Here is a 14863-nt window from a genome sequence, read left to right on the forward strand (position 1 = left end):
AAGATCGCATGAGTGTTAATACAGTTAGTTATTTGCCCACAGGATCATTGTTGCACAGTCTTGCTGCTGTTTACTGCATTGGTGTTTTTGACAAATTAGGATTGCTCTGATTTATTTAGATTTAAGCTAGGTAAAAAACAGATGTGTGGATGCTAAAATGACATGATCAACTATTAAAATAATTATGAAAGGTGGAAAACATATAAACTTTGTTTTTATTTGGGGTTTTTTCCACTGTTCTCGAATTGCAATTTTGTTCGCTAATTTTTAAATCGTTTTTATTTCTTGATATATGCTTCTTATTACATTATGAAATATAGTGGAGCATATTGCATTTCCAAATGCATGCTCAAATGATCCAAATAAAGACGCAAAAACAATGTGCCAAAAAAGGATTAATTTGAGATTTTTAAAAAGTATGAACAGATTCAGGATAAACAGTAATGAATAACATGCTGTATTATTCATGCCAGACCAGTAGTTAGCGATACAACTTTGTAAAGCAACACATAAAAAACGTAAATACATTTATGATTCCCATATTCCGCCACTGTCATTTTGGGTGTGGGAAGTATATAAATAAAATAAAAGATATTTTAGTCAACAAGCACTAATCAATTTAAAGTTGCAATGTGAAACAGAAACTTTGGCTTTTTAAGGCCAAAATTCTGCTGTTGTGTAAATGAGTGGCACAAGTGCATTAAAAGTTCAGGTTGTTGTCGAAAACGACGTAAGAAATGAGATGCAAAAAAGAGTTTGAGGACAAAACAGCATCTGAACACTGTGAACCAAAATGCTGCAAACACCAGTAGATAATCAGCTGTTCACATGTAAGAACACGGTGCTGTGCTTCACTCGGTGCATAAATTCATTTAACTAAACCGCACCCTTTGTAATTTGATAATCGCTCCAAGCCACATCAGGATTTTGGCTTTATTTCTATTAATCGTGCATTGGTTCAAGATGCTTGTTCCCATGACTCTCTCTGGTCTTCAGTGGTATCGATTGCGCTGCATCTGTATTCATCTCACTCTGTGGTCTGATTAAGACCTGGACCGTTTACACAGCAATAAACATGACCTGACAGCACTACCTCACGGTTAACACACAAACTCTACGCACATTATAGTAACTGCCAAACCGCAATCAGAAGCCATCTGGACAATTTCTTGGACCAAATCATGTCATGCACACTTAATTACAGAACGTTTAACATTAGCACAAAAGTCAATGTTAAATCCATAATTAAAACCACAAATCAGTTATAATCATAACAAATATTAACAAATCAGTAATACACACAGTCAACACAAAACCAGACAATTCATAGACATACAAATTAAAGACTGATATTCACACATTTTTCTATTTTTCTTAAAGGTGCTGTATGTAAGTTTTCGACTGCTCTAAAAACTGCCAAATAATGCCATTCAAACCATCTTCTGTAGCTGTATTCATATCACAATATTTATTGCAGAAAAATAAGATATCACAATATATCAGATTTTAAAATATTAAAATGTTAAAATGTTAAAATATTGGTGTCTGTGAAGCAGCAAGTCCAGAGACCGTTTTGTACACCATGATTTATATAAAATTGACTTCATAAACAAATATTTTCTCAATTCAAATGAGTAGCGGTTTGAACCTGGAAACAGTATTTCATATGTCATGAGTCATGACTTGACAAGCGCATTGCACCTTTAAGTTTATGAGTAAGATATTATAAACAGATTGCCGTCCGTTAATGATCAATTGCAGCGTTATGGGTGTGACATTTGCTGTGAAATCTCAAAACCTAAACTGACAGAGGAAGTATATGTTATCATTATATTGAAACATCCATTTATACTTTCCAAAATAAATAACCACAGAGTTTTGGGAGCAGAAAAATATCAATCTGTTACCATTTTTTAGATTTTAAATGAGGAAAATAACCATGCGTTATGGATGTGACGAAAAAAGTTAGCAAGTTCACAGTATACAACATACTTTGTAGAAATTCTGTGAATTAAACTACACAACCCAAAAGAAATAATGCTAATCTAAAGGATAAGAGTTGGCTCGCTATAGAACAAATATGATTGTTTTATAAATTAATAATAATATTAATAATAATAATAATAAACTATTTTATTTTATTTTACTTTACTTTACATTTTTGCATTTACAAGGAAAATTTTTTGTTGGATGTGACACCTCTCTGTGTTATGGATGTGACGGATGTAAAATTCCAACTTGTGTGACTTTTGTAAATTAAATATAATATTGAAAACATTGACTGAGACATTGAGTATTTTTAAAGCACTGTGAAATACAAGCCTGCGCAAAAAAAAGAAAAAAAAGAAACGGTTTCGCTATTTTGCCGAAAACTAATTTTTTTTTTTCCATGGGAAGGTTGACATTTCATCACCTTAGAATTATAAGGTTCTATCTGACATTTTTGTCAAAATTTTGTTTTTGACATATTCTTATTAAATGACAACTTATTTACATTGTGGGATGTTTTTTTTTTATAAGTTGTTTACATTAAGACTTTTTATTTGAAAAACAAATATTAAACACATGTTTGCTATATGGAATGCAAAAACTTTGAAGCTCAATATCTCAAAATCATTCAGAACGCAGATAAAACCTTGTTATTCCAAGGTGATGATTTGCATGGAACTGCTCTAATGCAAAGACGCTTCCATCTAAAAACATGGATTTTAAACTGTGGTCAAAACTGACAGGAACTACCTGTACAATTATTTTATTGCACACCCACCCAGCCAATCAGAGTCAAGATTTTCAACAGACCATGGAATAATAATTTGGGGGGAAAAACAGCGATAAATCACATTTATAAAATCACAGCTCTAGCAAACCTCAAAATTAATCTATGCTTTTTCACTTAAATACTGACAGATTTAGACAAAATAACATAGAATGAAGTATTCCAGTATTCAGTACAGTTGAGAAAGCTTAATAGTATCACATTTATAAAAATGTATGCATTCTTAATACAATACCAATTACAAGACGTCCCCAGTATGATTTTTTATGCATGATTCACAAGTGCAGTGTACACTGAATACAGTCTTTTGTATAGTGTGCTCTGAATGTTTATACTGCTCACATACTGCAACAAACATGAATATATCTTCCAGTGAGAATAATAAACTTGAAGCAATGTTAATGTTATTTCGATTATAGCCTTTAAACAGAAAGTAACACAAGTCTCAGGTGACCTGAATGTGTCTGTGAAGTTTTATTCATATATCATTTATTATACTCAGCAGCAAATGATCCGTTTTGGGCAGATACTAAAACATTCTGCTTCTCAGCCCACTCTTCCTCGACAACAGCGATTTGAAGTTTGGATGAATATACAGACTTTTTTTTTTTTTAAACAACAAAATGAATAAATCTTTTTAAAGAGTCATTTCATTCGAGTAGAATATGATGAAATGATACATGTTGATCGCCATAACTCCTTATGCAAACATTGATTATACTTTAAATAAGACAAAACTACAGCAGCCAAGGCCAAATGATACGAAACTCAAATGATTAATCCATTGCTTACCGTAGCTAGTAGGGGTGTCACGATTTCGATTTTTAAAAACAAAAATCGATCGAAAAACGAAATCGATCGAAATTTATGCTCAATTGCGATTATCGAATCAAAAAAAAAAAATCGTCGATGCTGCCACATGCTGCCCCCATGTCACGTCAGCTTGTCTTGCCAAGCGGGAAAAAACAGGCTTGTTGAAGTGCTTGTTAAACTGCAGATACAGGAGACCCGTCGAAAGAGCTTAAACCCTCTCCTCTTTCAATGAAGTGTGGAAGCATTTTGGATTTCCAGTGAGGTCTGTTGACAACGTTCGTGTTGTCGACGAAAAAACAGTTTTGCAAGCTCTGTTATGTACGTATTAGGGTTCGTCCGATAAACAACACCGGCATCGCGATCCTCCGCCCGCCCCCGTTGCAAATCTGCTCGCGAAAAGTACACACTCAGGCCCTGTTTACACTGTCTTTGTTTTTAAATGGCATTTTAGAACGACAACGATTTGACATCCACAGTGGCGTGTAGCATTTCTGAGCAGCCCTCCTTCCTCTCTACCTCTGACACACACACACACAGACACAGACGCACACACACAGCCATGGGCTCGAGACAGCGGGTCCAGGCAGTCAGAGGATCAGTAGACTGCTTCAATCTTTCACTCACTTGTACTTAGTCATTTTAGCGAACACCTCAGATACTGTTGGTTGGTTCCTGTTGGTTGTGCGTCTTTTTTACAGACGCCATTATAACGACACAGATCACTGCCTATTTACGAGTCCCGCAGAAAAAGTGATTGACAGGTGGTAATTATGTGTATCTTGCCTTTATTCATTTACTGTATGATTTGTTTATGGGTAAAACAAAGACCTCGCAGGTCAGGTAGTTTAAACGGTAGGCTACAAATAATTAATTGGTCTTTAATTAATAATTATTCATAATCGAAAATCGAATCGAATCGTGCGTTTAGAATCGAAAATGTAATCGAATCGAGGATTTGGAAGATCGTGACACCCTTAGTAGCTAGGTGTTCAAACTATGTTAATTGTTTGTTGAGAATCTGTGATTTGATTTGTTTTATTTAGTATCTGGCAATGAAACATTAAAATACAAATGGTTTAATGCACATGCAGTTCCATGTAGGTAGCTAATGCATGTTACTATGGAGTTATTAGATATGCCTTTGTGCACGCAAGAGAGAGAGAAATCATGTGTGCTTTTAACTGACACTCTCTCGCAAAATCTCCATGTGTCTTAAAGCCTTGTCATTTCAACAGTTAGATAGGAAATCAAGTTTTGGGGCTTTCATAACAGAGGAACTTTTTAGTTCCTAGAACTACTGACAGATATACCAGTTTTTGGCATGCTCAAACTGCAGGAACTGGGATTTTAGTTCTGGGAATGACATTTTTGTGAACTACATTAGCTTCTAGTACAGAGCAAGGTCTAATCTAGTACGATAGGAAATACAGTAACGCAAGTTCCATCTTCATTATCACACTGTAACACAGTAAACAGCTTCAAACACAAAGTCGTCCATTCTTTAGCTTTTGATTTAGTTGAATGCAGTGATTGATGTCGCTGTCAACATCACTTTGAGATCACACAGTTGACATCACCTCAGAGTTCCCACTGACAGTGCAACCAGCAAAACTGGACAAGGGGAAATTAGTTCACAAGGAGCCAGGCCTGGTGGATAGTTCTTATGTCTGAGTTCCTGTAACTAGTTCCTGTAACAATGGTGTGGTAGTTAACTCTTATTGACGCTCTTTAGAGAAGATGCTTTGAAACTTCCAGCATTTTTTACTTCTCAAACAGTGATATTATGTTCTAAAGGTAGTCGAAAGTATAACAAATATATCCTCTTTTATCAGACGGCCAAAGTTAGAGCGATTTTAAGAGACACTCATGACCAAGATATGAAATTGTTCTGAAAAGCATTATTTGTTGTAAATTTGAAGTATTACAGTGGTGTATGTGAGGCATGTTTGTGTACCTGAGTGCCAATGAGCAGGTAAGGGATGTTTGGTGCATATTCCTGCAGCTCAGGGACCCATTCCTCTCTTACATTCTGGAAGCTGGCCGGATTGACCACGGAGAAGCAAATGAGGAAGACATCCGTCATAGGATAGGACAGGGGTCGCAGGCGATCATAGTCCTCCTGTCAGAGCAGAGGACACTGGGTTAAAACAAGTACAGAGCCCTTTTTACTGTTCATAAGGTCAAAACCGAATCAGGAATGCAGCCAAGTGCTGTCAGAAATACGTTGAAGGTTTCTGTTTTGCAGTGTGTCTTTTGAAGCGCTGAGCTAGTCAAAAACATGTTTGATTAGGTGAGCCCTTGGGCATTTGGAGACATTTGAGTTAGTTAGATTAGCCGCTCAACATGAAAATGAACACAACAGAACAAAGATAATAAAAAATGAAATAAACAGCACTTTATGCTTTCCGGGGGAATCTAACAATTTTGAGGTACAGAAATAAAATGATCAAATCTAAAATTTCACGATATAGTCTTCATTTTCTAAACAAATAATCTTTGTAAAAGTGGTATATTTTATAATTTAATTTTATAATAAACACTATTAGTTTACAGTTAAAATTCACAATGACTCCACAAATCATGTGCACTGCACTGTGCAAAATGCACACAATTGTGCTACACAACCGCTCATGTTGTCCCAACACAAATCAGATAAGTTAATGTAACATATTTAGGTGGATTAAACATAAAACAGTTACGTTGTCCAAGAAAAGTCTCAAGAATTGTGTGGATTCAGCTCATTTTAATTAAGTAGTTTGAACAAGCAGCATAATCTTTTTTCCCTTTTTAATTATAATCCCAACATGACATTGCAGATCCTGCGATGTGACAATTGCAGATTCAAACATTGCAATATCGATGCTGAAACAATATATTGTGCATCCCTACTTCAATTATTATTTAGTTACTAGTTCTAAGTTTTTTTTGTTTTTGCTTTTTTGTTTTCAATCATCTCTCTACAAAATATTCCATAAATAGTTTCTTTTGCTGGCCCAAACATGACTATAAAATTTGTTAGATTTAGATATTCTAAATGTTGACTGAACTGAAAATATAAATATTTGTAAAGTATAAGTTTGCTAAGCTAAAAGACCCTTTTCACATTTCCGGTTTCCATTTTCAGAGGAGAGAATAACGTCAAATTAACTCAGCTCCATAGAAGCTGCAGTAGAAACACCTCACATAAGTGGTAATTCTTTTTTTTTTTATTTGATGATATAATACATTCATAAATGCATACCAATTTAAAAAAAATAATAATAAAATAAAATAAAAAATATTTAAAAAATTCAAGGATTTAAGATTATGATGTTCGTTAAATGCGTGTTGTAAAAAGGGTCTGATGAAGATGTCTTTTTCATCTAAGCTTGTTTTTGCTCTTCCAACATTTTATTTTTTGGTCTTTTTTTTTTTACATAGGCCTAGTATATTTTTCATTTTATCACTAACTTGTTTTGATGTTTTAAATGCAACCTTTGTTTGAAATACATCGTATTTAGGGCTGGGCGATTAATCGAAATTGACATTGAGAACCTATAATCGATCTAATTTTTCCAGGTCAATTTTTTCCAATTACTTTCCCTACCATAGAGTCACATGACCCCGCTCTATTAAAGCTAATTTATACCCATTATATAATGATTTATACTTATTATATTATTCTGATATTATACTTTTGCCGAGCGCAAGCGTTCGGTCAGGCGCAGCCTTCTCATACCCGTGCATCTCTCAAAAAGAATTTAACTACATGTCACAACGACACGTAGCACAAGCTTTGTGATTAGACGGTTTGGTAGCAGTGATGAGGTGGGTGGCACGGAGAGCCACATTTTAGGCAATGTGTGTTTTAATTTCAGTTGTTCAGCATTGATGTTCAATAAATAATCATAAATAGTAGACAGTGTTTCCTTCAATAATTAAAAAATCAAGTACTGCACCCTTCATTCAGAAATCTCTCACTTGAAATATGTGAGCATATTTATTGTACAAAACCTGTCAGTGAACTATGAGGGCAAAAACATAAAATAAATAAATAAAATTGAATCGAAATAGAGTTAAAATGTTTAATCAATTGAGATTTTGATTTTAGACCAAATCACCCAGCCCTAAATATATTTGTAGATAATTTTATAATTTATTTATTTATTTTTCAAATAGCTGGTTACCACATATAGTTCTTTGAATCACAAAACTGCAACAGAATCAGAACTGGCTGCCTTCGTGAAAACCCTATCAGAAACATTTATGTTAATAACTTATTCGAAAACAATTTTGCTTTGAATACAAACTGTCATTTTCTTCTCTTCAAATCTTAACTAATAGCATCCAGCACTGTATTAAATCTCTGTCTACAAATACTCTGCAATGGAACATTATCAACAATCACTTAAGCAGCAACCACAAATTACACTGACCCTAATGATCGAGCAGAGATTAATATGATTTAGATTATGACTCGTGGCCAATAAATCCATATTTCATTCAATAGCGTTTCCTGTGCCTCCCCATTCGTCCTCTAAAACGGCATAGGCATCGACATGTCCTCTGGAAACCAGAAACCCCAGACGCTACAACAGATAAGCCTGGATTTACAAAGAACATGTGACTGATATTTTGGGAGCTAGTTTTTTTTTTTTCCTGATGTGTATGTTTGTGTCTCCACATTCACTATGTTTGTTTGTATGCAATCACCCATGGCTGTTCTTTATAATGAGGGTGTCTAAAACTATTACAGCATGTGCCTCAGGCCATGTGTTGATGTATAAACATTACATTTGTGACAGGCAGAGTTCTGGGCTTCCAGAAATGAAACCTCAGAAAAGTAGAGCCGGAGTCTCTCAGCTTCAGAGTTTAATTTACCGTGACGTCTCTCATCTGGTAGCACCTCTGTGTCTGAACCAAGAGGGATGTTACAAACAACAGCAGACACAAGACTACTATGAGTGAAAAAGTATTTCAGAGTGTTTCTCTTTATCTAAACCTGCCTTTTGTGGCTAAATAGTATAGAAACTTTAAAATTAAGCAGCTTTCTCTAGGTCAAAGCAGTACATTTTCACAAGCAAATGGATCAATCTTTATACTTACATGACAATCATAAGTAACCACTGATTAACTGATGATTTTTTAAACAGTTTGTATTTATTTTAAGCAAGAAACAATAAAATAAAATAATTAGTACATGGATTAAAAAAAAAAAAAACTTGAAAATATATCTAAAAGTCAAGCATGCTAAATAATCACTGCATTTTATTTGAACAAAGACATTTATGCACCAATCGCAGTTTTGGATCTAAATTTACATTAAGGAATTTAAATTTCAAGTAAAAAACAAATCACTTGCAAAATGTTACATAAAACCCATTCACAATACAAAAACAAAAAAAGCCATCCTTTCACTATAGAAAACTAGTTGATACATTATTGTTCTTGACAATAATGTAACACAAAAATTGCTACGTGTAATGCTTCATCTGATGAACAAAAAATGATGCTATACATTTTCCAACACACTAGATGAGATTTCTTCACACACACACATACTGTACACTATACCTGAAAAAAAGTTTTAAGTTTTAGGAACAGCAGATAACTTGACTTCTAGTTGATCATTTGGTATCAGAAGTGCCTTATATGAAAGGCAAATTCCTCTAGATTACGCTTTTTTAACCAAAATATAATATGATCATGCCTTGATTTTTAATTATTTAATTAGGACAGTAAGGTCTGGCTTTGCTTGGACAAAAGTCTTGTCACCCCCATACTGATTATAACCACAAACCATGATTTTTCTTTCACCAAACTAGACTGATTTCTGTGAGAATCTCGAGTCCATGCAGGTTTCAGTAGGTCTTCTGCAGTATTTGTGATGATTGGGATGCAGTTTAACAGAGGATTCATCAAAAAAATCTATCTTCTAACATTTTTCCTAATGATCAGCTAGAAGTCAAGTTATTATTTGTTGCTCTTACAACTGGAATCCACGACAATACTTTTGTCAGGTAGTGTACATCTGCTTATCTCTCACTATTATAAAACATTTGTTTTGGCATAAACCTATTTGCAGCCCAGCGCTCTACATGAAGATCAAATGAAACGATTGAGGTGAGAAAACATCAGTTAAGGAAGTTTTTTAAAATCACAGTTCTTTAATTCTAACTTCTTTAACTCTTATGAAGTCACATCATTTTGATTTATAGCTCTCTAATTTATTAGCTTAAACTACACTTTGATTTTAAATTGAAAATTAACGTTAGTAAATGACTGACATTTTTACTGCTTTCAGAAAAAATTATCTCAGTCCACAGTATGCACCCTAAATTGCATGATATGTGACTATGCTGTACAAGCTGTAACATAATTAGACGTTTGTTATTTTGTTTTGTTTTTTAAGCTGCGTTGGAAAGCAACCAAAATGCAATGTCTGTCTGACTTTGGACATTGACGTGGGCGTGGTGTTGGGCTCTGACATCAACCCAATTTTAAATTTCCAAACTAAATGCAACATCCCATGATGTTGGGGTACAACGTCGAGCTGACGTCATGTTGATGTCCTATGCCTGCTGGGGGGTTTCTGTTTACTCACATTTGACCCAAACAGAACAAAACAAATACATTTGAATAGATTTGCTCAAAGAAGGCAGGGCCTTGAAGCCACACCTACTTATTAAGATATCGTCACAGACCAATGAAAGCATTAAAGGGTTAGTCTATAAAACTTTCCAGCAATTTGATTTAATTTAATTTATTTTAAACACTAACTTCCTTTTTTTAAAATAATGCCACACCAGTTTATTAATTTTCATTCAAAATATATCTGTGACTATAGGATGGGTCATAAGAAATTTTGGGAAAGCTCATTGAAAACAAGTTTGCACAACATGGCTAGACAGTCACTCATCCATCAAGAAGACTGGCGAGAGATATAAAGCCTCTGTTTTTACTTGCAACTGTCAATGTTTCAAGGCCAAATGTGCCGTTCTGTGGCTGAGATATGAACCTGCGATATACAACCTTATGAATTACAGCTGAAACTGTTTGCTTCTGCTGTCGGGAGATTGTCCTGTCCCTGCCACTTGACAGAACAGGATTTGTTGCAGCATAACCTGACTAACCAAAGCTGAGCAGGTGCATCTGTGGTGTAAGTGAGACTGTTGTGTGAGTGTGTGTCGGCCTGTGAACCGGCTGTGTTATAAATACACTTGCTGGCCATCCACTGGCCTGTTCAAACATTCTGCAGGGGGCAGGGTAGGAGGAAGGGTATTATTTACAGCTGCCCTTTGCCAAAACTGAATGCAGAATAAGCCAACACATCATCCAACCACGTCTCCTGCATATCTCATGCTACCTCCAGAGAACACACATTTAAAATGGGTTTATGTCCACGTTGGGGGCTCATTAACGAAATGTAGTAATGTTACGAACTGAACTTAGAGGGTCAAATGTGAAATTTACCAGGCACTTATGTTCTTTTTAGGTTGAGAATGAGATAACACTGGATCAAACAATCATGTGAGTTTGGGGCAATAAAGATAGTGTATCTGTTCAAACAATGAAAGATTAGGGAAATTGATTTTTAGTAGTGGATTTTTTAGGGCTCCACATTAGACTTAACATGACAAATATATCAATCATTTAAGTAAAAAAAGCACATAAAAAGACGTTGACTGAACATTAATTGATATAGTGTTGTACAATTCATTTTTTCTGAAGTCAGCTCTTAAATAAGCTTTTCAATATGTGATATTTGCACTCAAAATTGCTTTACAGGGTATTTTTATGTCTTTATAGGGCCATTTTTGCTTTTCCATCTGCACTAATTACTTAAAAGTGTCATCAAAATATTTGCAAATTCAGGTATAATATTAAGACACTCTAGAGCTGTTACCAGTCAAATAAAATTAGTATCCCATCAACAAAATCATCTAAACTGTTGCATCTTAATACCTTTGTTTAATGAAGCTTAGAAGTAGAAAAAAAAAACATTTACCTTAAAAACATACTTCATAATGGCCATAATGATCATAACGGTCATTCTGACCATTTATATTAGACTGTACTGGATTTAATTTGTCACTTTATATTGACATTCAAAGCTTCTATTGCATAGGTCTCAAACTTAATTCCTGGAGGGCTGCAGCTCTGCACAGTTTTGCTCCAACCTACCACTAGCCACAGTTAATAAAACGTTGATGTACGATGATACATATATATATATATATATATATATATACATACACACACATACACACACACACACACACACACACACACTGCATCTATATCTTATATCTATATATATATATATATATATATATATATATATATATATATATATATATATATATATATATATATATATATATATATATATATATAGTTTTTTTCTTATTTTATTCAGGCTAGAATAAAAGCAGTTATTAATTTTTAAAAACTATTTTAAAGACAAAATTAAAAGCCCCATTAAACAAATTTTTTTTTCAATAGTCTACAAAACAAACCATCGTTATACAATAAATTGCCTAATTACCCTAACCTGCATAGTTAACCTAGTTAAGCCTTTAAATGTCACTAGAAATGAGTAACTAAAACTATTATGTTTAGAAATGTGTTTAAAAAAAAATCTGCTCTACAATAAACAGAAATTTGGGAAAAATTTAACAGGGGGTTTAATATATATTCTAATATATATATATATATATATATTCAGTTATTCACCCATTTCTTATTCAATCCATTTTTTTTTTTGAGCAAAACAAAGTTAGTATTAGCATATTAGAATGATTTCTAAAAATGATTTGACACAGTATATATTAAAATGGTAATAATAATTATCTTTAAAATCTAATTCTTGTCATTGTTTACATCTTTTTTATGATTAACACAAATGAAAATATTTCCTAGCAAAAACTTCTAGCAAATAATATCCATGGCCACATATTTCCTTCGATGGAGGTCAGTGATAGTTATCGTTTATGATGATTAATGTTTCCAATGTTTCCAACTTCTGACTTTTTGAAAGTTTAGGCCTAAACACTTGAGGGTGAATAAATAATAAGTAATTATTTATTTGTGGAGGGTGAAATATCCTTTTGCATAACAATATCATATTTGTATGCAAACCCAAAAAATAAATAAATAAATAAATAAATTTGAGAATAAACCTACACATTACATCTTTTAACTAATCTCAGAGAAACATGCTGATGTGTTTTTGCCATTCAAAATGTAATCTCAATGCAATAAAAACTACACCGAAACTGCCAAATCAACCCACAAGCTACTCATAATTTTAAGCAGTTTCTGCTACATTGCTTTCTATTGTAGCATAAAGACCCAGTTGAGCTCAAACCGCCTGCTTTACTGTCTCTTAATGAAACTAAAGCACATTTTGATTACGGCCTTTGAAAACCAGTCGATTAAATAGGTTTTTATATCAGTGCTTCATTCCCTTTAAAACGCCCAGTGATGGCTTATCGTGATCCAGAGCTTGTTAATAATGAAACATGTGACATTTCTATGAAAACTGTGTGTGTGTGTACCTGGTGTGTATGTGAGCGCCCTGCTCTTTTGAGAGCTGAGGGAAATGGATTTAAAAAAAAGAAAAAGCGAGTCTAATGCAGTGAACCTGGAAACACCCTTCTCTGCTGCCGTCATTACCATCCAGATTCTCCCTCCAGCTGATACCACTGACAGCTTCTGAAATCACGCATTTCTCCTGGGCATGAACACTGTGACAATACAGTCAATTGTACAGTTTCTGCTTCATACATAGTACTGTGTAAGACACTTCTTGTCTGTGTGTCTCTCCTCTTTGTTTCTTAGAAAAGCAAATATCTGATATAGGATGGAGGAGGACTATCAGGCATTTGTTATGCGTTTCGAGATGCCTAGTCACTGTCCTTTATTTGCTATATATGTCATTCTGACGTCTTCGGCTTAAAGTGGTTTATAATTAGCATGATTAAACATTGTTTAATACATACTTATGTGTGTAAATATTGTAAATACATGCAAATGCTATATTGTTTAGAGGTTTGAGGTTGGTAAGAATTTTAAGTGTTCTTTTGAAAGATGTATTTTGTGCTCCGCTCTTAATATTGATTGGGTTATATACAGTATGCATGTGTGCTGCAGTTTTGCTCTCTGGCTCTTTAAATGCTTGTGCTCTAGTTTTTATTATTCCTCAGATGGAATAATCATTTCTAAAGAGACGTCAATGATATGGTTCCTCTGTGCAGTTGTCATTATTATTGTGATGTGACTCTGCTGTTCTATTAAATATTTTATTTGTTTAAATCTGTATCTTAGAGCTATTGTTACAGCAGTTCTCACTGATATGAATTGGTATTTAGAATGGGAAAGAACATTTGTTTTATTATTTTTTTAAATACACAAATACTATTTAACATAACAGGTTTCTATTTTGTTTTTATTATTATTTAAATGATTTCTGTGATGGTAGAGCTAAAGTCATTGGCGCCACATGTTTTGTTTGGTGGTTGTTTTGTTTTTTTCTGTCAAAATTTTTAAAATATATATTTCTTTCTCTTTCTTTTGCAATGAAAAGAACATGCAACAGCCTAGTGGTAAAGTGTACTGACTAATACAGTACTGAAGTGCTCACAGTGACCCCAGTTCAATTCCTGGCTCGAGTTCCTGAAAAACTTATGCGCATAACTGAGTAGGATAAACTTTTAATTTAATAAGAAAAGATGCACATAAATTATGATGGAAACACTTTTACCACAAGAACTCCAGCATGTGCATTAAAAAAAAGGTCATGTGATTTTGTTAAAAGAGATCATGTGATGATGAAAATGTGTGTGAATGGACAAACAAGCAGGCCAAGCACATTGCAAAATATCTGAAATGTTGTTTTGGTCATTATTAAACGCCTTACCGTTTCAATGTTAGTATTATCATATTACAAATGATCTCCAGAATCAAGAGCGTCCATGCTTCACGTTTGACACCATCAAAGTCCACCACGCGTTTACTGCCTGTTAGAATTGCTTTGTGAGGCGCGAGTCATTTATTAGATGAAGAACAGATTGACGCAGCTTCTCCTATCGCAGCAAATTCCATTTTTACTGTTTATAATAGCCGCCAGTTAATCAGGAAGTGACGATTTTGTACGCTTTGACTTGTTAGATGGAAACGCTGCTTTATTTGCACGTCTTTAATGCAATAATTCAGTTTTGCGCATAGAGTTCATTCGCATTTTTGGATGGAAACTTAGCTGTTGAGGCACCTTTTTTGAATGATTTACTAACT

At 34.0% G+C, this 14863-nt stretch overlaps 1 protein-coding gene across 2 annotated transcripts in view; it reads right to left on the reverse strand.

The window, feature by feature from the left end:
* rhoq (ras homolog family member Q) overlaps positions 1-14863 on the reverse strand; it is a 41262-nt gene that overhangs the window by 8947 nt on the left and 17452 nt on the right. Inside the window, exon 3 of one of the 2 annotated variants that reach the window (XR_015503290.1) lies at positions 5515-5708. Coding sequence is in view for 1 of the 2 variants with exons in the window: in NM_199818.1 (NP_956112.1) it covers positions 5544-5708 (165 nt within the window). In the remaining variant the exon portion in view is untranslated. 2 annotated transcript variants of the gene reach the window in all.

Source organism: Danio rerio, chromosome 12 (assembly GCF_052040795.2).
Source record: "Danio rerio strain M-AB ecotype USA chromosome 12, GRCz13ab, whole genome shotgun sequence".
NCBI classification, from domain to species: domain Eukaryota; kingdom Metazoa; phylum Chordata; class Actinopteri; order Cypriniformes; family Danionidae; genus Danio; species Danio rerio.